Raw genomic sequence first — 25,139 nt, forward strand, 5'->3', positions numbered from 1 at the left:
GATTACTCAGCCTGCTCCAATTAGACTCCCCCTTTCCCACCATGACCATTCTCATCCACTGAGGTCACCAGAGACCTCAGAACTGCCCAATCCAGGGTCATTACTGTCTTGGTCTCCCCTGACCTACTGCTGTTATCTGGCCCCACAAGCCTCTTCCTTTCCTGAACTTCCCTTGGCTCCCAGAACACCGCCTGCTCCTGCTTCAGCCCTGACCTCTCAGCATTTCCCTCTTTGCACTGTATCGGGGGTTCCTCTTTCCCATCCACTGTTTAAATGTTGGTGTGTCTTCTCTTTCTGTTTGCTTGTTAGCTGTGTGACCTCAATTGAGTTATCTAGATTCTATATGCCCGAGTTCCTTCATAAGTCAGCTGGAGATTGTTGTATTCCTACCTCTTAGAATTGGATGATCAAATCCATGGAAAGTGATGAATACAGTGCCTGATGCTGAGTCAGCACTCCATGAATATTCGTTGCTATATTTACCATTATTTGCTTTGCTATAAATTCCTGTTTACTCTTGTGGTTCCCACTACTCTCCTGGCACCTCCCAAATTACCCATGGCCCAGGATCTCCTCTGGCCACAGGCTTGTGTTTCTAACTCCTAGACCCTTGAACCTACTTGGGTGCCCCACAGATACCTCACATTCACAAAGCCGGAACTGAACTTGGCATCTTTCCCCTCAAATCTGTGTCAGCTGACTTTTCCAGCCTTAGTTTATGTCATCTCCATTCACCTGAGTAACAAGCCAAGAACCTAGAGATCATCCTAAATGCCTCCTTTTACCTATGAACTCACTCCTTAAACCCTCTGCTTTGCCTTCCTTAACTTCTTACCTGTTCTTGCCTCTCTAGTGTTCATTTGGATATATGGGAGGTGCCTAATCAATACAGGTTGAATGAGTACTTGAACAAATAAAAGGACCATTACAGTGTCTTCCTGATTCCTATTTCCCCCTCTAATCTTACCATCATTACTTTCTCCCTTCTGCTATCAGTGATTTTTTCAAAACAGTGAATCTCATATTATCTCTCTTTAAAATCCTCTGGCAAAACCTCATTGTTCATTGGAATGCCAAGGGCTCATGCAGGGTGGATTCAATTGTTAAATCAATTTGGAAAATTGTATTTTCAATACCCTGTCCCCCCAAACCTGCAGATTTGAAATCCACATTAGCATATTAAAGACCCCAAAAAGTCCTGCAGTAAGGAAGCTATCTTAACCCAGCATTTCCTAGACCTGTTAGACTCTGGAGCCATTTCATTGCAGAACCCTTTATCTGCCTAATCTAGTTGAACATGCTTTTGAAGAACCCTGACCTATAGGATAAAGTCCAAATTTTTTTCCATGGTGTTATAAGAATTTTTTTTTAATCTAGAAAAATAAAAAGATTAATATAATCACCATCCACATAACCACCAATAGAAGTGGACATTGTTAACATTTCTCTTCTTTGCTTCATCTTTTTTTTGTTAATAAAAGATATAAAATGCTACAGATAAAATTGATAAAAGATAAAATGTTTCTTGGCCTCTTCCGCTAATCTGAGTCTCCCTTCTGCCCTCTGAGGCAACCACTACCTTGAATTTAGTGTATTTGGTGTAACTGTTTCCAAGTTCTTTCCGATAACCCCATTGCAGCACTGAGCATTCTTGTACCTGTCTCCTGGTATGAAATGCAAGACTTTCTCCAGGGCAAATACCTAGGAGTGGAAGGAGTGTTTCAGATACTGCCAGGTTGCATTCCAAAGTAATTGTCCTAAAATATACACCTCTACCAGCCGTGTATGAGAGGGCCTGTTTCCCCATATCCTTTCCAATGACTAGGGTTAAGCTTTTAAATTTTTGCTGATCTTATGGATGACAAGTCTCATTGCAGTTGTAACTTGCTTTTTCTTAATTACTGGTGGAATAGCAGGTCTCCTGAGAGTATTTGCTATTTGGATTTCCTTTGCTGTGCAATTGCTCACCCCTATCCTTTGTCCATAGTTCTTGAGTCATTTGTCTTTTTTTTTACAGATCAGCAGGTATATTGGACACACAGGATATTATCGTTTGTTCTTTAGTTCTCAGATATCTTCTCCTAGGATGTCTTCTGACTTAACTTTTTTTTTTTTCCTCACATTTAATTTTTTTTTAATTAAATTCAGTTTTATTGAAATTCATTCACACACCATACAATCATCCATGATATACAATCCACTATCCACAGTATGATAACATAGTTATGTGTTCATCACCACAATCTATCTCTGAACATTTTCCTTACATCAGAAAGAACCAGAACAAGAATAAAAAATAAAAGTGAAAAAAAACACCCAAATCATCCCCCCATCCCACCCCATTTGTCCTTTAGTTTTTATCCCCATTCCTCCACTCATCCATACACTAGATAAAGGGGGTGTGATCCACCAGGTCTTCACAATCACACTGTCACCCCTTGTAATCTACATTATTATATAATTGTCTTCAGGAGTCCAGACTGCTGGGTTGGAATTTGGTAGTTTCAGGGATTTACTTCTAGCTATTCCAATACCATTAAAGCCTAAGAGGTGTTATCTATATAGTGCATAAGAATGTCCACCAGAGTGACCTCTCGACTCCATTTGGAATCTCTCAGCCACTGAAACTATTTCGTCTCATTTTGCATCCCCCTTTTGGTCAAGAAGATACTCTCAGTCCCACGATGCCGGGTCCACATTCATCCCCGGGACTCATACTCTGTGTTGCCAGGGAGATTTACACCCCTGGGAGTCGGGTCCCACATAGGGGGGAGGGCAGCGAGTTCACCTGTCGAGATGGCTCAGTTAGAGAGAGAGAGGGCCACATCTGAGCAACAAAGATGTACTCAGGGGGAGACTCTTAGGCACCATTACATACAACTTTAGACTCTCCTTTGTGGTAATGAGCTTCAAAAGGGCAAGTCCCATGCTTGAGGGCTCAGCACATCAAACCGCCAGTCCCAATGTTTGTGACAACATCAACACCAGTCCAGGTGAGGATGTCCAACACATCCGCACCTTCCCCCAGATCCTCGGGGCTGGGGAGGGGGAGGCTGTAAATATATTTTTTATTATTTGCCCAAATTACTCTGGGATGTGTCACTATTTCACATTAACCTATACAAACCTACCAGGTCTCACTTCCTAGTCAAAGTTCTATGTAATTATGGTATTTGAACACACTGTACAGGTTAAATTGTGTAGAAAATATAGCTGACCTAACTTTGGTGTCTTTTGTCAGAAGTTTTTCTTTGACAGCTAGTTTGAGCTGTTTGGGTTTTAATAAATGTTTTGAAAACAGCCACAGGATACTCTCCCCCTTTCCTTAGCTCCATGTGTCCTACCAGAAGTACTTCAAGCTAGAGCCCCTGCAGGCTTACCATAGGGTCATCAGCCTAGAGAACTTCATGGAGAAGCTGGCGCCCATCCACTGGCCCCCTGAAAGGCGGGTGGCATACTGCTTTGAGGTAGCAGCCCAGCGGAGTCCTGATAAGAAGACATGCCCCATGAAGGTGGGTCCTTTGGGTCTAGGGGGCCCCTTCTGCCTGTTCCTTGTCCTCTAGGCCTTTGAGACACTGCATGATGGTGGTATTGTGGGAGAAGACACCAGAAGGGCTTAGGGTAGAAAGACGGTGAAATAAGTCTCAGTTCTAACTTCATCAGTGGTGTCACCTTGGGAAAATGGCTTTGCTGCTGAGAGCCCTTATTTCTACATACAAAATAGAGCTGCTCATCCTCACTCTGCTTCCCTCAGAAAGTGTCATGAGGACCAGGTGTAAGTGCTTGTAAACTGTAAAGTGCCACAATGGTAATAGTAACTGTAGCTGATACTTATGCTTACTATTTGCAGGTATCATGCTAGGAGCTTTATATATATTAACTTATTTAATTCTCAAACAACTCCATGAGAAAAGTACTGTTAATACCCCCGCTTTATAAAGAGGAAACTGAGTGCAGCACAGAGAGGTTCCATACATGTGCCCAAGGTCACACAGGAAACAAATGGTGGAACTGAGATTCAGTCCTACATAATTTGGCTCCATTGTTCACCCTCTTAACATGTATAGTTTCCTGCCTCTCAGCAGATAAATGAAAGTCTGTCATATTTTATTAGTAGAAGTTTGTAAATGTCTGTTACTTTGGGAATAAGATAATCTCCAAATAGGTTTTTCATTGCTTATGCTAAAGTCTGAGTAGGCTGGAGAAACCATGAACTTTGAGAAAAAAAGACCTGGCTTACTGCCCCAGTAGTGCCTTCACTTGCTGTGTGACCCTGGGCAGGTGTCTTACCCTCTCTGGGCCTTGGTTTCCATCTTGAAAATGAGGATGTTGAACTAACTGGTTTCAGAAGTCACTGGAAGCTCCAGTCCCTGGTCCTTAATCCAAGGTCTCCTTCCTTCCCAAACCTCCACAGGCACTGTAGGGTACGCAGCACATAGTGTGTGTGAGAGAAATGCTCCTTCAGCTGGTATCACGCACATTTCCTCTTCTCAGCCACCAGCCCAGGAATTACAGAGTAACATTCTTACTGGGCCATCAAATGAGGCATTTTCTGCCTGAATCAAATTGTCCAGGGTTCTCACAGATCCTTAGCCCCATCCCCAGATACCTTCCCTCTCCCTCAGTAAGCCTCTGTCTACTCTTTCTGCAGGAAGGAAACCCCTTTGGACCATTCTGGGATCAATTTCATGTGAGTTTCAACAAGTCGGAGCTTTTTGGGGGCATTTCCTTCAGTGCCTCTTACAAGGACCAATGGATCCAGAGGTACTTGGAGGGGACGGCGTGCTGGGTTTGGGGGAAGGTTACAAGACTGTAACCGGCCTGCCATGGGCGTTTCGCACTACTGCTGGCTCTCTCCCATCTACCCCACCCTGATGTATGAGACCAAAGGTGTGGCTACTCTGTCTGTTGAACTTGGGATCCTGTATGATCTATTCCCATCTCAGCACCTAACACGGTGGGACATTGACCTGCCACGAGGTTGAGCAAGAGTTTATTGGCCGATAAGGGATGTCATAAAAAGAACATTGTGCAGTCACATGAATCTCAATTTCCTCTTCTAGGCGTGAGAATCACTCCCCTTTTGCCTTCCTCTTCATAAAGTGAAAATTGGAAGCAGCTTCTAGAGAACAACTTTAGGTGCAGACTGAGTAGTGATGTCACCCTGATAATTATTGGAGGTGCTTTATTAATTGCACTCCAGTAGGCTCTATTAAAAAAAATAGGTTAGCAGGGTATAGGCACAGGCAGTGAAATATTTATAGAGCGTCTACCATGTATGAGAGACAGTATTTAAGGGCCACAGGTGATATAAAAATAAGGAAGATCAAGCCTTCAGGAGCTACAGTCTAGTTATGATAACTAACAGTGAGTGCCCTTGACCTCAGTGCTGTGGCTTGGGAGGAAAGGTTTAGGCTTAGAAGTCAGACTTGTGTTCCAGTCCAGCTCAGAAGCTGTGAGCAGCATATGAATACGTGTGGCATACACATAGCACAGCACTTGGCATTTAGTAAACTGGCAGTAGAGTGATGCAGAGAAACAAGCACAGGCTCTGGGGTAAGACAGTCCTGAGCTCTGACCCAGCACTGCCTCTTTCTGGCTGGGATACCCTGAGCAAGCTGCTCCAACTCTCCAGCCTAAATTTCCTCTGTAGTTTAATGGAAGGAGCACTAATTGTACCTCCTAGCTAATAGGATGCAGGGCTCAGAGTGAGGAGCCAACCAATGTTTGCTGTTATTATTACTGTTTACACACTTTATTTTATTTGAGCCTCTGAAAAATTCCATACAGTGGGCATTATTATCAATTACCATTGTGCAGTGAAGAAACTGAGCCTAGTGAGGTTAAATAACACAAAGTCATACAACTGTTGAGTGGGCAGCTTTGATGTGATGTAAATCTTTAATAATAATAAGACCTATTATGTGCCAGGCCCTGTTTTAAGACTTTACAGGTAGTAACTCATTTAATCCTTCCACAAGTCTGTGGGGTAGGTGTTTCCATCATTTGTGCTTTCCATGTGAGCAATTGGAAGCAAAGAGTGATGAAGTCATTTGTCCACGGCCATTGCAGCTTGAAGTGGCAGAGCTGGAATTTGAGCCCAGGCAGTCTGACTCCAGAGCACCCATTCTTAATCACCATGGAGAAAACAGCTTTAATAGCTGCCAATTCCTATTTGGGACTTGCCTTCAGAGCTAGTTCATGAACTACTGAGGATACTCAGTCATGGCAGATTCTAATCACCTCTAACACTCCTATTTGTTTGCCCAAAAGATAAAAATTTGCTCTTATTGACAGTATGCCAGGGGAAAAAAAACAGGCCACCAGCTCTAAAACAAATTTCCAGAAAGCCCGTAAAAAAACCCACGCAGTTCTACTTAGAAGGGAAGGGACAGTGCTGCATGGATTTGGGAGTGTAGCTGAAACACTTCTTCATTGCCCCATAGTCTTGTTTGAGTCCATCGCGTTGTGGGATTTGCATGAGGGCTTGTGGAAGTGTGTGTCTTACAGCCAGATTTTTGGGAAAGTAAGACTGGTAGGAAGATGAGGTCCCTGGAGGTGTTTGAGAGAGTTAGGACCACCTGGGCAACCTGTCTTGTTTTGCTCCTTCTTTCAGCACACATTTAAGGAATATCTCTTAGTTATCAAACCCTGGGCTGGGTGCTGGGGACACAGAATAAGACAGATAAGGGACCTGCCCTATGGAATAGTCTCATAGGGGAGACGGTGAATAAACTTTGAAGTAAGAGAATTCCAGAATAATATAAGTTCTGTGAAGGACATAAACATGATAAGTGATTGGCAGGGCTGAGATCTGAAGAATGAGAAGGAGCCAGCCATGCAGAGAACTGGAGAGAAAACTAGTTCTTCCTAGTTGTAACATCAAGAGCAAAGGCCCTGAGGCAGGACCAAGCTTGGTATGGTCAAGGGGCAGAAAGGAGGCCAGTGTGGTTGGTATGGAAAGAACATGTAATAGGACGTTCCTGTTATCTGTTGTGCATAATAAACCACTCCAAAACTTAGTGGCTTAACAAGAATTTTTTTTTAAATAATAATGTGGCTGGCAGGTGGTGCCAGCTATCTTCTGGGCGCTCACACCCATGGCTTCACCATGTGGCTTGGGCTTCTCCAGCATGGCAGCTGGGTTCCCAGAGGGTCCATGCAGAGAGATAGGGAGTGTTCCAAGAGACAAGAAGTGGAAGCTGCTGGTCCCTTAAAGCCTGGGCCTGGAAACCAGTTGCTTCCCTTCTTCCAAGTGCTATTATGAGGAGGCACAGATGCCACCCAGTGAGGGGAGATTCAAAGAATTGGTGTCCATATTTAATCTGCTACACAGGAGATGAGCTTGGGGAGGTGAGTAGGGGTCAGACCATGCAGGGCTTTCTAGACCATCCTGAGGCAATCTGATAAGAAGCCTGTGAGTGATTAGTAGGGATGAGTTGCAGAGAGTATGTATTTTAAGCATTTTTAAAAATAATGGACACTTGTTTTAGGAAATTGTCCTTTGGGTACAAGGGGGTGTTACAAGGGGATAGGGCAGAATGGAATTGAAAAGGATGAAACTCTTCACTGGCCGTGTGACTAGATAGCTTGCTTCTTCTCTCTGGCCTCAGTGCTCCATCTGTATAAAATGAAGGGGATGAGCAAGAACTGGTTTTCGAACTGTGTCTCGTAGTTCGTGAAAAGTGCCTCTAGGGCCTTCATGGGGGCAAGGATGGAGGAACAAGTTGGAAGGGCTTAATTCCCTTTCCGTCCCAACTTCTGCCATTAACTCTCTTGTAATATAAAGGTTCTGAGTAAGGTAAAAGAAGTTTGCAGACCACACGTCTAGGTATATCAGGCTTAAGTTAGGCCACATATAACAGAAACCCTAAAAGAGCTACAGATTAACAAGTTAGAAGTTTATTGTTTTCCTAAGTAAAGAAATACCAAGATATGTATTCAAGGGATGGATGACAGCTCCATGGTGTCATCAGGAATCAGGTCCCCATCTTTCTGCTTAGCTGTTCCATTACTGGCTTTTATCTTCAATGACACATCATGGGCCAAGATGGTGACAGAGTTCCAGCCATCACATCCTTGCCCCAGGCAGCTGGAAGGGCAAAGGGGGCAGAAGAAGAGCATATCCCCACCTTTTAAAGGAGGCTTCCCAGAAGTTCTGTATCACCCTTCTGCTTACAGCTTATTGTCCAATACTTAGATAATAAGTACTTAAGGCCATACCTAAATGCAACGAGTGCTGGGAAATGTCTTTATTTTGGGCTGCCATGTGCCCAACTGAAAATCGTATTCTACAAGAAGGGGGAAAGGGATTTCTGAGGATCCTGTCAGCTCTGTGGGTCTGAGTCTGTGAATATCCTGGTGGAGACAGACACTTATTGCACATTTACCATTGGAAGGCTATGGACCATCGTATCGAACCATCCTTGTGGTATGAAGGTAGCAGGTATCTGAATGCATGACTTACTATTCTCCCAGGCCACAGCCTTCCTGAGAGCCTGGCCCTGTCTTGTTCATGTCCCTCTGCACTCAGCACAGTGTTCATCTACCGGTTCTACGAATGTGCACTGTGCATAAAGAAATTCTAGCTTTCTGGCTTATCTTTCTGTATCCAGTTTCCTTTGCTTATAAGGACTTCAGCCATATTGGACTAAGGCCCACCTTCCTTCAGTTTAGGCACACCTTAACTAATAACATCTTCCAAAATCCTATTGACAGTGGATACACACCCACAGGATTAGGGGTTGGGACCAGAACATGCCTTTTGTGAGGAACATGATTCAGTCCCCAGCATTTGCCCTCTGACATGTTCTTCCCACATGCAAAATACATTCACTCCAACACAACATCCCTAAAGCCTTAAGCCATCTTAGAACAATGCAAAGTACAAAGTCTCATCAAAATCACTTATGGGTGTGTTCAGTCCTGGGGCAAAACTCCTCTGTCTGATGAACCTGTGAAACCAAGAAAATAAGTTATCTGTTCCCGGTATACATGGTGGGGCAGGCATACGATACACATTCCCATTCCAGAAGGGAGAATCTGGAAGGAAAACAGGTGATAGGTCAGGTCCCAAACAAATCCGAGATCCAGCAGGGCAAACTCCATTAGATCTCAAGTTCTGAGAGCCATCTGTGGCTTGATTCTTTGTCCTCTGGGCCTGATGGAGCAGCAGCCCCTCCCCTTCCAAGCGCTTTTGCAGGGACTGTGCTCTCCGAGCATCAGGGTGTCAGCACTCTCCCTGAACGACAGGGTGCAAGACCGACCCTCTCCAAGTGCCAGGGCAGATGGCCTGCCTCTCCAAGTGCAGGGGCAGACCTGCCCTTTCCATGCTCTTGGATGGGCCCACTGTCTTGGCCCGAGGAGACCTCTTTGATCCAGACCTCAGCTTCCCTGGTTCTGACCCTCAAGACATTCTTCTTTCAATTTGTCCCTTCTCTGTCACTTTCAGGCATTGCTTCTGTTAGTACAAATTTCACAGAAACTTGTCGGCTTTGCATACGGTTTCAGGAGGTTCAAACCATCAGTTATTGGATAACTGCATTTCCAATCTTGACTTCCTCCGAAATGGCTGACAGATCCATATTCAGTCACACCCTCTTTAGAGAAAGGTTGTTCAGTTAAACCCTCATGGAGGCTTGTCCTCTGGGGAGTCACCTTCCAAAAGTTCAGGGAGGTCCCTGATAGAGCCACATCTGGCTCTAGTTTCAGAGCATACTATCTGGATAGACTGAGAATTTTCCAAATCATCAGTTGATGGTTTCTTTATGCTTAGCAGTTCAATCCTCAGTTTACCTCTTTCCTCTCTCATTTCACTGTAAGACGCAAGGAGAAGCAGCCTGCACCTTCCACACTTAGCTTGGAAATCTCTTTAGCTAAATATCCAAGTTCATTCCTTCAGTTCTGCCTTCCATCCAACATCAGAACACAATTTCACCAAGTTCTCTGCCACTTTATAACAAGGATAGTCTTTCTTCCAATTTCCAATAACACATTAATCATTTCCTTCTAAGGCCTCGTCAGAGGTACCTTTGATATCCATATTTCTACTGACAGTCTCTTTAAAGCAATCTGGTCTTTTTCTGTCAGCTGCCTTGTAATCCTTCCAGCCTCTATACCTTACCCAATTACAAAGCCATTTCTACATTTTTAGATATTCGTAGAATCAAATGAGTTAATACACCTAAAGCAACTGGAACACTGCCCTTCATATATTAAGGTTCAATAAGCAATCACATATACACATGTATGGACAGACAATTAGGGTCTAACAAGACAAGCATTATACAGAATTAGGCTGTCAGTTGTCAATTGCTTGTTGCTTCTTTGGCACAGGCCCCAGACCAGTGTGTATGAGAATAATGGGGATCAAGACCCCTCAGGTCCCACCTTCACGGGGCTGAGTCAAGCTGAGAAGGCAGTTGTTGAACGCATCAGTGTTCAGAGAGCCTCATGGGAGAAGTGAGATCAGGAGCCCTCCCCAAATAGCGGAGGCTTGGGAGTGGTGTCTGGTCTTGGAGGTTTGGAAGGAGTTTGCCGAGTAAGATATTTGGTTGGTCGTGGAGAATGAGTGCATGTTCATTGCAGCACTGACGTATGAGTGAAAGATGGAAACAACTTCATTGTCCATCAGGAAGGGAACAGATAAATAAATTGTGTCTATTCATACAAAATGGAAAACTAAAGAGAAGCATTATCACATGATCCACATAAACAGCATGGCCAAATCTCCAAGACATAAAGTTGAACTGAAAAAAGCAAAATTGAAATAGGTACAATATGAAAATAATAATATTAATTTTCTGAGAGCTTTCCATGTGCCAAGCACTGTTTTAAATACTTTGTTTATATTAACCCATTCAATCCTATCAATAGCCCTATGAGGTTGGAACTATTATCAGCTCTATGATACAAATGAGGAAACTGAGGTACAGGGTCGTTAAGTCACCTGCCCAGGTTAGTAAGTGGCATAGTCAACATTAGATTAATGTTAGAACAAAGCAGTCTGGTTCAACAGCCCATGCTCTTACCACTTCACTTCATAAAAAGTGCACCGAGTGCTATGATATTTAGGGGCATATATATAGTAAAAGAATACAGTACATAAAAACACATCTTCTGGAAAGGAGAAGAAGAAAAGGAAAAAAGATGGTAGGATAGAGTTTTATTTAGGTGTGTATTTTTTTTAAAACCTGGAACAAACAAAGCGAAGTATTAATATCTGCTAACTTGGATTAAAAGTCTACAGATTGTTAAATTATGTATTTTCCTGTATGGTTTAAAATATTTCATAATTTTTAACTTGGAGTTTTTATTGTAGATTCACGTGCAGTTGTAAGAAATAATCCAGAGGGATCCCCTGTACACTTTACCTAGTGTCCCCCAGAGGTTACATTTTGCAAAACTATAACACAGTTTCACAACCAGAATATTGACATTGCTATAATCCATCCTTATTCAGATTTCTCATTTTACTTATACCCACATGTGTGTGTGTGTGTGTGTTTCATTTATGCAATTTTATCTTGTATGCAGGTTTGGGTATCCACCACCATAATCAAGATGAACACTTCTATCATCACAAGGATCCTTGTTTTGCACATTTATACTCACACTCACCTCCCCACACTCACACACACACTCACACACACACACACACACACACACACACCACGTCCCTAAGCCCTGGCAACCACTAGTCTTGTTTTCTCTTTCTGTTCTCTTCTCCATGTTGTCATTTTTAAAATGTTAAGAGAAATGAAACCATATAGTATATAACCTTTTGGGATTGGCTTTTTTCACTCAGCATTAATTCCCATGAATTAATGGGAATTTAATGGTTTGTTCCTTCTTACTGCTGAGTAGTATACCATGGTATAGACATCCCACGGCTTGTCCAACCATTCACTGGCTGAAGGACATCTGGGTTGTTTCCAGTTTTTGGCTATTATGGATAAAGCCACTATGTTTTTGTGTAAACATAAGTTTTTTATTTCTTTGGGATAAATACCCAGGAGTGCAATTGCTGGGTCGTATGGTAATCGAATGTCTAGTTTTATACAAACCTGCTAAGCTGTTTTCTAGAGAGCTGTGCCTATTTCATAATTTTGAGAAAAGGATTTTGACTGGCCAAGGGAAGGCATTCCAGGTAGAGGGAGGAACTGTGCAGAGATCTGGAATTTGAAGGTGCGTTGGGAGTTCACGTGGCAGCAAGGTGTTCCATGTTTCTGGTATAGAGGCTGGGTTTAGTTGCAGAGGGAACAAAGATTTGTGCCTCATGCAGTTCAACAAGTATTTATTGAGCTCTTCCATGTGCTAGACACTGTTCTAGGCTCCCTGGAGGCACTGCCTTCAGAGGCCTGAGTCCAGCAGGAAAGACAGACATGACATAATTACAGAAGTACCGAGTGTGCAAAGCAGGGAGGAGAGTCCTGGGTGGGGGTGGGGGGGTAATAATAGGGGGATCTGCAGATCTCTGGTTCATTCCATGAGAACAGGACTCATGCATGTCTCATTTTCCCCCGGATCCCAGCACATAGTAGGCAGTCAATAAATATTTGCTAAATGTTGATTAGATGTACACATTCCTCATGAGTGTGACCCGTCTGTTGCCCTCTGTAAGCAGCTGCACGTCCCAATCCCTCCGTGTGGGTAAAAGGGCAAAGGCTTGGTCCAGACATCCCACCCTGGAGTGATTACCATACCACAGATTGGAAGCCAGCATGACATATAAAAGATTGGAATGCTCTACTGTAAATTTTTAATTGTTAAACAAGCAAAGAGGGTTGTAAATTCCGTGCGGCGGGACAGTATTGCATATTGTGCCTGTCGCCGCCGCCAAGGGTTTCTTATCAGCCCGTTGGGATTTCACAACCTCTTGTGCTTCTTGCATGTTACAGGGGCCCCTCTGCAGGGTCTCTGGGACATGGTGCAATGCCATCCTTTTTCCCGTGGGGGTGGCGGCAGGCTCTCTGTGCATCTGTGTCTGACTTCCCTTCATTCTGTCCCATGCCTAGATTTTCCCCAAAGGAGCATCCAGTGCTCGCCCTGCCAGGGGCCCCAGCCCAGTTCCCTGTCCTGGAGGAACACAGGCCACTCCAGAAGTACATGGTGTGGTCAGATGAGATGGTGAGAACGGGAGAGGCCCAGATCCGCACCCACCTCATCAGACCCTACGTTGGTGTTCATCTGCGCATTGGCTCTGACTGGGTAACTTCCCCTTCCTCCCACTGACTGACACGGACATGTCCCTGAGCAGGGCCCGTGCCTGTGAGGATTGAAAACTGAGTCCTTGGCACCGGGTCCCAGCCAGGGCGGAGAGAACACCCACTCAGCCAAGTCTGTAGGCTTGTATCCCACCCTCCTGCTGCAGCACATGTCAGCAGTGTGTCCCCTGAGTGCTTGCTTGCCAGCTCTCATTTTAGCCATTGCCATTTTTATCCTTGTTTTGCAGAGATGGATAAACTGAGGTGTATTAAGCTAGACCCCACGTCACACAGAAAGCAAAGCGGGAGACCCATAGTCCACGACTCCTCTGCCCCAGCTTAGTGTTTAGCCAGTGGACCCTTTGTTGAAAGACAAGCTGTTGGAGATTAGGTGGGATGCCCAAGAAACGAAGATGGCATTCTCCCAGAATTTGGAGGCTGCTTAAATATGCAGGAACCTCACTGGATTATTCTCCACATGAAAATGGGCAGGACTACTATAGACAGTCTCCTTATTTTAAGTAAGAAGGTTGTTTTTATTATAAGTTAGAAATGCTCATTGTTGAAAACTTGGAAAACAGTGAAAAATTGTAAAATTAGATTAAAATTCACTCATAGTCAGTTAAAGAGGTAATCACACATACCCACTAGGTTTCCTTCCTGCCCCTCTTCCACAAAGAAAAGGAGCCAGGCCTAGATTATTTAATCGGTTGTTTCAGACAAACCTTCAAGGAATTGATAATTCCTATCTATACTTTCCTAGAGCATAAAAGGATATAGGATGCTAATCATCTCTTAAACAGCTAGCATAACGCTAATACCAGCTAAGATAAGGTCAGCTCAGAAAACTATAGTTCATTCTCATTTATGAGCATAGATACAAAGATCCTAAGTAAAATATTAGCAAGCAAAATCTAATAGTGTATTAAGGAGCATACAACACAAACAAGTAAAATTTATCCCAGGAATGCCATGAAATTCACTATGTTAACACCCAAAGAAAAATCATATGATTATCTCAGTAGAGGCCAAGAAAGCATTTCATGAAAGTCAACACCCTTTCATGATATAACTCTTAACCAACTCGGAATAGAAGGGCAACTTGATAAAGCCTATCTCTCCAAAACCCACAGCAAACATTGTACTTCTTAGGGAATTATCAGAAGTGTTCCCGTTGAAGTCAGAAATCAGATAAGCCTGCCCATTATCACCACTACTGTTCAGAATTCTACTGGAAGTCCCAGATAATGCAGTAAGAAGGAGAAAAAGAAATTTTGTAAAACACCAATATCCCACCACCCAGAAATAACTACTTTATTATCTTGATACATTTTCCTCTTCCCTCAGGGCTCTTTTTTTTTTTAAAAAAAAAAAAAAAAACATAGTGGAGCTCCTCCTGTGTAGCCTGTCTTTTCCCACCTACCAGTTCTTGCTCCTGGGGTTCCAGGGAGTTGCTTGTCCGTAACTCTGTCCCTCACCCCCCACCCTCCATAGAAGAACGCCTGTGCCATGCTGAAGGACGGGACCGCAGGCTCACACTTCATGGCCTCCCCACAGTGTGTGGGCTACAGCCGCAGCACAGCTGCCCCGCTCACCATGACCATGTGCCTCCCTGACCTGAAAGAAATCAGGCGGGCCCTGAAGCTCTGGGTGAGGGCGCTGAGTGCCCAGTCCGTCTACATCGCCACCGATTCTGAGAGTTACGTCCCCGAGATCCAGCAGCTCTTCGAAGGGAAGGTAATTGTGGGCCGGGGTGAGCACAGTGGGAAGGGGATCAAAGAAATCGGGGTGGGCCTGCTGCTCCCACTGCATGCTTCATACTCTCCCACTGCCTGGGAGGCATACAGTTCTCCCTGGATGTACAGTTCCTCTCCAGTTCCTCCCCTTCCTTCAAACCCCAGCTTAAACGCCTCCACTGCAGATTCTCCCCAGTTCTCAGGTTCTCCCCAGTTCTCCCTCTATTCCTGTAGCTAATGTGTGCCTGCTGGAAGATCTCACTGATCACTTCTTGTAGTGCACTTTCCGAACTGTATGAGACTATTGAAGGAACATGTCTGACTTCTTCTCATGAGTTGTGGTCTCCTTGAAGGCAGGATCCAAGGCTGAATCACTCGGTGTCTAGCCTGGTGCTTTGACCTTCTCAGGGGTAGACACCCAGCCTCACCATCATCAGGATCTAGGACACACAGCAGGCACTCAGCAAATGTTTATTGAATAAGGGCATAAAGAGTGGGCTCTTGGTAGAGATCCCATGGAGGAGGTAAGAATGTGGGCTCTGGAGCCAGAGAACTTTAGTTCTGTTCACTGTGCAACTTTGCACAAGTTACTTCACCTCTCTGTGCTTATTCTTCCTCGTCTATAAAACAAGACTGAGAATAGTACCTGTCTCATAGGGCAGTTATGAAGACCACGTATAAGGCAGTTAAACAGTTCCCGGTACAAAGGAAGTGCTCGATAAAGTTTGCTGTCATCAGTAGTAAAAGCAGATGGTTGGCAAATAAAGAGAAGGATCTTTTGGGTTTTGTAAATGCTTAAGGAAGTCGTGAATAGTAGATATACAATGTATGAATAAAAAATAAAATCATTGAAGAGTAGGAAATAAGTATGTGCTGATAAAATAGAAATTCAGTTAGACTTTGTTGAATGAGTGAAAGCCCTTACTGCTCATGTAGACCTTAAAAGGCACTCTAGCAGTGGTGCCTTGGCTTTTTGTTGAGGGGCTCCCTTTCTCTCTTTAACTCACCTTGTAGAGGAAGTGCTGAGTCGGTGGGCTCTGGTTGCCTGCCTACCTATTTTATAGATAGAATGTCAGAGCTGGGAGAGGCTTGGGGGTGCTCTAAGCCAACCCCTGCATTTTATAGCTGAGGAATGCAAAGCCCCAAGAAGGGAAAGAATTTATCCAAGAGGTCCCAGAGCTCAACTGCTGTGGGTATGACACAAAGTTTCAGGACATGAGTAGAATTGTTTGGGGGATTTTGGCCATGGTTGAACAAGTGTTTTTTCTTTGCCACAATCCAGATGACATGATGATGATTCTTGTTACATCAGAACTCTCCATATAACAGCAAAGCACTTTCAGCCCCAGCTCTGCCCACAGCCCCCCCTCCTCTGTACTAAGGTGAAGCATTTGGAGAGTCCCGGGGAGTTTTTTTGTGAGCTTTTAGAGTTGATGCATTTGTTACGCCTTGAGCCACTTGCTGTTTTCTATTTCCTGTTCTCATGCCACTGTTCTTGCCCGACCGTAGGCTTAGCCCCTTCTCCAAGGGCTCAGGTCCCTCCCTTCCTCCTGAACCAAGCTGAGCCAGTACTGAGTGTGGATACTGATAAATGACATATGTTCCTGTCCTCCCAGCTCATGGTCTAGACTCAGCAACAAGACATTGCTGAGAACTATAATATGTACCATAAGAAAGTTACAGGAGCCATGGGGGGTTCATGCATTCATGTGTCCATTCAGTGGTTGTTTTTATGGAGGTAGGCTCTTTGCAGGGGACAGACGTTAATCAGATAATCCCAAAGGAGTGAAAAGGGCAAACTGAGATGTGTGCTCTGAAGTAAAGGAACACGATTCTGTAAGCATGTAGAGCAGTTGACCTGACAGACCCAGCGGCCAGGGAGGGCTTCCCCAAGGAGGTGGCCCTTGAGCTGAGAAGTGAAGGATAAAGTGGAGTTAAACTGGCAAAGAGAGGTGCACCCAAAACAGAGGGAACAGTGTATACACAGGTCCTGGAGAGGGCAGGGGGTGTGGGTGGTGGCTGGAGCTCAGGGAAGGATTTGAGGAGGCTCGAGAGGAGGAAGTAGAGAGGTGGCCTGAGCAGGGCCTTGTGGGCCGTGTTCAAGATTTGTTGCCTTTATCTGGAGAGCCGTGGGGCACCACTGAAGGCTGTGCAGCTTGTGGGGGTGGGGACAGGAGTGAGCAGATGAGAGGCAAGACAGAGAGGCAGCCAGGAGACCAGCCAGGTGGCTCTCGTGGTCTCTCAGGCAGGAGATGATGGTGGCTGGGACGAGAGTGGCGCTCCAGTCCAGAACAGGGTTCACCTCTGGGGAGTATCTCGGGGAGAGAGTGGACAGGACTTTTGGAGGCGGGAAACGTGGAAGAGGGAGGCAGCCGGGCTGCAGAACTAGATGGGTGGAGGCACTATTTGGTCAGATCATAGATTTGGGGGGATCGTGTCAGACCAGGGAACTTGGAACCTGAGCTGAGCCTTGGGAGTATGATTGGGTTTTTAACGGGGGTGGGGGTGGGGTGGTGGAGCATTCCAGGCAGCAGGAGCAGCCCAAGCAAAGGTAAAGAGATAAGAATGGATGGTGTGTTTGGAGCCGAGGCTGGAGGTGGGGAAGGATGGGGACAAGGTGTGCCATGGGGACATGGGTGGCAGCTGGGTGGCACTTCTCTCCAACGCCTGACTGCACACATCGGTGCTCTCTGCTGCTCCTCCTTTCATGGTGTAATTTCAGTTCAGGGGAAGAAGGTTGGGAGTATGGACAGTGGGCCTTGGCTGAGCTGGCCACTGAGGCCTGTAGCCACCCTGGCTGATGTGTTCTGCGCTTCCTCCCACAGGTGAAGGTGGTGAGCCTAAAGCCTGAGGTGGCCCAGATTGACCTGTACATCCTCAGCCAAGCAGAGCACTTTATTGGCAACTGTGTCTCCTCCTTCACTGCTTTTGTAAAGCGGGAACGAGACCTCCAGGGGCAGCCGTCCTCTTTCTTTGGCATGGACAGGCCTCCTCAGCCGCGGGACGAGTTCTGATCCTGTCTGTAGCACCTCACCAGTATAAGCTGGTCCCTCCAGCCAAGCCTGGCAGCCAGAAATGCTCCCAGGATTGATCCCCAGGGGTGCAGGCTCTTCTTGCCTGCCAGGGATAAGAAAAGCACCAGGGACTTCCTGGAGGAGAAAGATTCTATCTCCCAGAACACAGGAGTTCTAAGCTGCTCGGGGCTGGAGCACCTCCCCCTCCCCACGTGCTTCCTGCTGTTTATTCTGGTAACTTCTCACATCAGCAGAGCAGTATAAACTCTGCCTTTTGGTCTGCCCTGCTCTGTGCAGCCTGGGATGTCAAACTCTTGAGAAAGATTTTTGTATAGATTTTTATAGTTTTGATACAAAGTCATGGTGACCCTAGAACTCTCCTTCATTTTAAAAAATCAATGAAATCCACTAATGTAGGTACCTAAAGTGACCTTAACTGAGTGTGGATGAGGCCAGGGGTGGAGAGGGTATATTGGCCAATTTTCCACATGACCCCCAAAGTGGCCCTTAGGCCATCCCCACTGCCCGACCACAGAACCACTGTCATCCCCTCCTTCCTAGGCCGTTTTCAGAGGTTTGGGGTGGGAGTACCCTCCTCCATTGTAGACACTCTGCCTGTGTAAATGATCAATCATGGTGCCCTGCGGTGCTCCACAGACAGCCTGGTGCTAGGCAGCAGCACACACCACCATGCCAGGCAATCATGGTATTGCCATCAAAGTCTTTTGGTGGTTGGTGGCTTGCCATAAGTCTGATACCATCTGGGTCTCAGAACGCATTATGGGGCCAGGGCTTCCTGCTTGGAGGGCTTGTTCTGAAGGCTGCCCACTCCCCTTCTGATCTCTCTCCCCAAGGGGCCTGGTTGGTAGAATTTTGCCATTTGATTGGCATCCAAAGCCTATTCTGTTCCTAGTCTCCCTCCTGAAGCCAGAGCCCCAAGATCATATTCTCACAGGGGAGTGTTGGCTGAGCCTCTGATCAGATAGAAGATGCCAGGATCTAGGAGCCACTGGAATTCCCAGTTTGGAAGCAGTCTTTTCCCATCCTATATAATCTCGGCCAAGCCCATGAGGCTTAAGGTGTTAGAAATCTTAAAGTTCTGTTTCTCAGATTCTGAGTTTTTAATTATCCATGACTCCTGAGAGTATGCAATTTTTTAACCCTATGGTTTTAAAATTCTGTGTCTAACACCTGCTAATCTTTTCCCTGCCACATGACCTCCTTCAGCCTTCAATCCTGGATAGATGGAGGAGGCTTTGATGGAGAGCCAGGCCCAGAGTCCCCGTGCAGGGGCTTCCCCTTGAGTGCCTTTGGGAGGAAATGCATTTTTGTCGAGGACAAACGGACAGGGGTTAAAGGTTGGAGAGTGACAGGGATCTCAAACACCAAAGGTGGCAGGCACCACTCAGGGCTGCTGCCTAACTGAGTGGGAGAAACTGTACAGAAAGGATTTTTGTATTTTTCCTTCTCAGGAAAATATCGAGTGTTTCAAACCCTGGGCAGACTCTCTGAGAGATGATTTATCTGTCCAGACTCGCTGGCAGGCCTCATTCAGAGAAGGCTCGAGATGCAGGAGCCAGTGGGCCTCCATGGGGTTGGGAGTGGCAGGTGGAGCTCACTGGCTGCTTCATTTGCAGTTCATAGCCTTACCCACGAGGAACGCGCTGTGGGGTGTGGGCCTCTGACGTGCTATCCACAGCCCGTGGCTTAGCATCAGCAGTAATAACAGCTTGTATTTGTGGAGCAGTGAGCAACGGATTTGTCAGATTCAGTTGTGGTCTGTGGGAAAGTACTTTACCCTTTTATACCCATTTTTCTCACCTACAAAATGGTAATGATACCAACGGAATTATTGAAAGGCTGAAATCAGATAAAGGATATATATAAAAGCACCTTGTAAACTTGAAAGAGACAAATGCATGGGTGTGGCTATTGATTAATCCGGCCGCCTTTTGTCATGTATGTACTCTGTGCCAGGCGCTGTGTTTGCTAATAGTGTTATGGGTGTTATATTGTCTAGACCCCACGCAGCCCTGGGAACTAGGAACTGTTAGTATCCTTTCCTTTCTACACAGGGAGAAATTAATGCTCAGATAATTCCGTAACTTGCCCCTGGCTGCCCAGCTGGTAGTGCTAAGCCAGGGTTTGTCTTCCCAAAGCCTGTCTGTCAGCCACCGTGCCCTGCTGCCTCCAGCTCCAGAATGCGGTTTGCACTGTGTGCCACAGAGGCCTGTGATGGAAAAATGACTAGCCATCTCTGTTGCCACTGGGCACCTGTTAAGGGCCTGCCCTTGGCAGCAGGTTTCAGGGAGGAGAAGGTCACCCAAGAAACAGAAAGCCCACACGACACTTACAGTTCCCTTGGGTAGTGGTTGAGTTCAACTCTCATTCAGCAGGTACTAGGGATACAGCAGAGAGCAAGACAAACTCTTTATTCTCAAGGAATTGGCATTCTAGTAAGCAGGAGACAAATATGGCAGTGTGGGAGGTGTTAAGTGCTATGAAGAAAAATGAAGGGAATGGGGGTTAGAGAGGGGCAGTGCGTTTTAGATGAGGAGCTGGGGGAAGGCCTCTGAAGAGCTGCCGTTAACGGGGGAGGGTGCTCCTTCAGATGTCTGGAGACAGGGCGTGCCCCGCAGAGGAAACGCCAAGTGCTGAGGCCCTGGAGCTGGCGTCTGCGTTTGAAGAGTAGTAAGGAGGCCAGCGTGGAGGCAGGGGCGAGGCAGGGAATAGAGCCACGGCAGATGAGAGCCGGCCCAGTGGACGTCCTGCCTGGAGGACCACGATTTTCACTCAGAGAGACATGGGAAGCCTTTGTACGTTCCAAACAGATGAGGGCTCGGTCTGATTTACATTTTTGAAGGACCCCTCTGGCTGCTGCGTGGAGAAGAGGCAGAAAGCAGGAAGGGTCAAGCCGAGGGGACCTTCTGTGCTGAGTTGTTGCAGGGCAGGGATGCAGGCGGCAGAAGACAGGGCCCAGGCAAAGGCTGCTGCATTGAAGCTGGTGGGAAGTGGGCCAATCCTGGATATATAAAATTATTTTTAAATTTCAGTCTTTTTAAAAGATATGTCTGTATAGTTTTAATCATACACTATATACAATTTAATATCCTGTGTTTTTTTTTACTTAATAGTGTATTATCATGTATTTTCCATGTTAGCACATTGCCTGAATAAACATTTTTAATAAGAAATTCCATTGAGGGGTGTCCCATAATTTTCTCTGTCCTTTTCCTATTAGAATTTCATGTTTTCCCAAATTTTCACCATCATCATTTGAAAAATATTTTTATTTATAAGGGTTTTTCTGTACCTAAAATTTTCCTTAAGCTGAATTCACGGAAGTGGATTTGTTGGGTCAAAACTTTAAAAAAAAACAAAAACAGAACTCAAAACTTTGTTATGGAAAAATTCAAATATGCATAAAAATTGTGAGTAACAAAATGCATACCAGTTTCAACAGTTATCAACATTTTACCAATCTTGTTTCATCTACACTCCCACCCCCAAGTCTTCCTGGAGTCTTTTTTTTTTTAATTCATTTTATTGAGATATATTCACATACCATGCAGTCATACAAAACAAATCGTACATTCGATTGTTCACAGTACCATTACGTAGTTGTACATTCATCACCTAAATCAATCCCTGACACCTTCATTAGCACACACACAAAAATAACAAGAATAATAATTAAAGTAAAAAAGAGCAATTGAAGTAAAAAAGAACACTGGGTACCTTTGTCTGTTTGTTTGTTTGTTTCCTTCCCCTATTTTTCTACTCATCCATCCATACACTAGACAAAGGGGAGTGTGGTCCATATGGCTTTCCCAATCACATTGTCACCCATCATTAGCTACATTTTTATACAATTGTCTTCAAGATTCATGAGTTCTGGTTGTAGTTTGATAGTTTCAGGTATCTACTGCCAGCAACACCAATTCATTATAACCTAAAAAGGGTTGTCTATATTGTGTGTAAGAGTGCCCACTAGAGTGATCTCTCAGCTCCTTTTGGAATCTCTCTGCCACTGAAGCTTATTTCATTTCCTTTCACTTCTCCCTTTTGGTCAAGAAGATGTTCTCCATCCCACGATGCCGGGTCTAGATTCCTCCCTGGGAGTTATATTCCACGTTGCCAGGGAGATTCACTCCCCTGGGTGTCTGATCCCACGTAGTGGGGAGGGCAGTGAGTTCACCTGCCAAGTTGGCTTAGCTAGAGAGAGAGGGCCACATCTGAGCAACAAAGAGGCATTCGGGAGGAGGCTCTTAGGCACAATTATAGGCAGGCCTAGCCTCTCTTTTGCATAAACAGTCTTCCCAAGGGCAAGTCCTGTGGTAGAAGGCTCAACCCATCAAACCACCAGTCCCCTATGTCTGTGAGCACATTAGCAACCATCGAGGCCTGGAGTCTTTTAAAGAAAATCTGAATATGTTTTGAAGGACGAGCCAACAGGATTTGCTGACAGACTCAACGTGGGGTGGGAGGGAAAGAAAGAATTCCAGAATACGTCTAGGCTTAGGGCCGAAGCAGTGGAGAATGGAGTGGTCCCGGGCTTGCCGAGTGGTCTTTTTTTTTTTTTTAATTTTATTTTGAAATAAATTCAAAGTTACAGGAACAGTTGCAAAAACAATACAAACCCGATACACAGAACTCCAGCATACCCTGATCCCCCTCCCCTGATACCCCAATCCACCAACTTTAATATGCTGTCACACTGGTATTTCTTTCCCTCCCTCCCTCTCTCCCTCCCTATCTATCATCCATCATTTATTGCTCTGTCTTCTGAATGTATGAGAGCTAGCTGCACCCATCCTTGAACAAACACTATAATTCACATATACAATTCCCATGAACAAGAACATTCTTTTATGCAATCCCATTAAATGCAGCTAAGAAGTACTAGAGAGTCAACATTGATACAAAACATACATTCTGTATTTCCTTTTTTTTTTTTTGCCCTATGTCTCAACTGTGTCCCTTTTAGCCTCCTGTCCTCCATCCTCAGATCCCATCCAGGGTCATCCTTGGCATTCAATTGTCGTCTATTTAGACTGTCCTTTTTTTTTTTTTTTTTAACTCAATTGTGGAAACATATATACAGCCTAAATCTTCCCATTCTACCCCCTCCCTAGCCCTCCATTAGTGGGATTAATCACATTTAGAATGTTGTAATGCTATCTCTTTCCCACCATCCATTACTAGAAACTTCCCTTCACCTCAAACAGCAACCCTACACTCATTTCTTAACTCCCCATTGCCCTTTCCCCCATTTCTCTTAACCCATACTCTACTTTTCATCTTATGGTCATATTCTCTGATAATTTCTTTGTGTCTACTGTGGGGCTTAAAATTAAACTCTTAAATCCATAACAATATTGTTTTTCTTTGATATCAACTTAACTTCAATAGGACACATAAACTATGCTCCTATACTCCTCCATTCCCCCACCTTTATATAGTTCTTGTCAAAACTTAGCTATTTTACATTGAGTTCAAAACCACTGATTTGTCATTAGAGTCTGTGTATTTTATATCATGTAGGAAGTAAATAGTGAAGTTACAATTCACAAATTATTGACTTCTATTTGTATTCCATTGTGGTCAGAGAATGTGCTTTGAGTATATCCATTTCTTTTTTTAATTTATTGAGTTTTTGTTTTATGTCCCAGCATATTAGTCCATTCTGGAGAAAGATCCATGATCACTAGAGAAAAATGAGTGTCTTGGTAATTTGGGATGTAAGGTTCTATCTATGTCTGTTAAAATTCTCTATATCTCTTTCTCCTTTCTTTGTTTCCCTGTTGGTAGGGCTCCCTTTAGTATCTGAAGTAGGGGAGGTCTTTTATTAGCAAAATCTCTCAGCATTTGTTTGTCTGTGAAAAATTTAAGCTGTCCCTCAAATTTGAAGGAGATTTTTGCTGGATAAAGTATGCTTGGTTGGAAATTTTTCTCTCTCAGTATTTTAAATATGTCATGCCACTGCCTTCTTGCCTCCATGGTGGCCGCTGAGTAGTCACAACTTAGTCTTATGTTGTTTCCTTTGTATGTGGTGACTTGCTTTTCTCTTGCTGCTTTCAGGACTTGCTCCTTCTCTTCAGTATTTGAGAGTCTGATCAGAATATGTCTCAGAGTGGGTTTATTTGGATTTATTCTATTTGGAGTTCGTTGGGCATTTATGCTTTGTGTATTTATATTGTGTAGAAGGTTGGGGAATTTTTCCCCAACAATTTCTTTGAATACTCTTTCTAGACCTTTACCCTTCTCTTCCCCTTCTGGGACACCAACGAGTCTTAAGTTTGGATGTTTTATTTTATCTATTGTATCCCTGAGATCCATTTCGATTTTTTTTATTTTTTTCTCCATTCTTTCTTTTGTTCTTTCATTTTCTGTTCTGTGGACTTCTAGGACACTGAGTCTTTGTTCAGCTTCCTCTAATCTTGTATTATGAGTATCCAGAGTGTTTTAATTTGGCCAACAGTTTCTTTTATTTCTATAAGATCTTCTATTTTTTTATTTACTCTTGTAATGTCTTCTTTATACTCTTCTAGTGTCTTCTTTATGTCCCTTATATCCTGTTCCATGGTCTTCTTCATGTCCTTTATATCCTTTGCCATGTTTTCATTCCTTGATTGTAGTTCTTTGATTAATTGTGCCAAGTACTGTGTCTCTTCTGATATTTTGATTTGGGTCTTTGGGATTGCGTTCTCCATATCATCTGGTTTTATCATATGCATTAAGATTTTCTGTTGTGTTTGGCCTCTTGGCATTTGCTTTGCTTGATAAGGTTCTTTCAAGATGTAAAAAAAAAAATACCAATCTAATTTTTCAGAAATACGAGTTGGTGGCACACACTTTCTCTAACTAACCAGCAGATGGTGTCTGTGAGTCACCTATACCCCTCAAGTCAGTTCTCAACTTTGTTCTTGTGGTGTGTGGGGAAATGATTCTTGTGGGGTTCAGTTGGTGAACTCAATTTGGATGTGTTGCTGGAGCCGTCCGCCCTGAATGTGGGGCGTGTGTCCTGGTGGCTAGGGAGGGAGGGCAGCTTTAATATTCAAACCCCCCACGTGTTCCTGGAGATTCAAGGCTGTTGCAAGAGTCTAAGCCTTCATTTCAGTTCTGCCCCCGATCCTCTCTGACGCTGACCCACAAACCACTGGCATTGACGTAGCGTCCCTGGG

At 44.5% G+C, this 25,139-nt stretch overlaps 1 protein-coding gene across 2 annotated transcripts in view; it reads left to right on the top strand.

Annotated features, from left to right (window-relative positions):
* The window catches only part of POFUT1 (protein O-fucosyltransferase 1), a 24,301-nt gene extending 4,434 nt beyond the window's left edge, over positions 1-19,867 (top strand). Inside the window, exons 3-7 of one of the 2 annotated variants that reach the window (XM_037810977.1) lie at positions 3,330-3,512; positions 4,652-4,764; positions 13,017-13,209; positions 14,703-14,942; positions 17,767-19,867. In XM_037810977.1, coding sequence (XP_037666905.1) covers positions 3,330-3,512; positions 4,652-4,764; positions 13,017-13,209; positions 14,703-14,942; positions 17,767-17,955 — 918 coding nt within the window. In that variant the 3' untranslated portion in view covers positions 17,956-19,867. Of the gene's footprint in view, positions 1-3,329; positions 3,513-4,651; positions 4,765-13,016; positions 13,210-14,699; positions 14,943-17,766 lie in introns of both variants that reach the window. The other variant, XM_037810976.1, reaches the window with a different exon arrangement.
* The last annotated feature ends 5,272 nt before the right edge of the window (positions 19,868-25,139 follow it).

Source organism: Choloepus didactylus, chromosome 19 (assembly GCF_015220235.1).
Source record: "Choloepus didactylus isolate mChoDid1 chromosome 19, mChoDid1.pri, whole genome shotgun sequence".
Classification (NCBI taxonomy): Eukaryota; Metazoa; Chordata; class Mammalia; order Pilosa; family Megalonychidae; genus Choloepus; species Choloepus didactylus.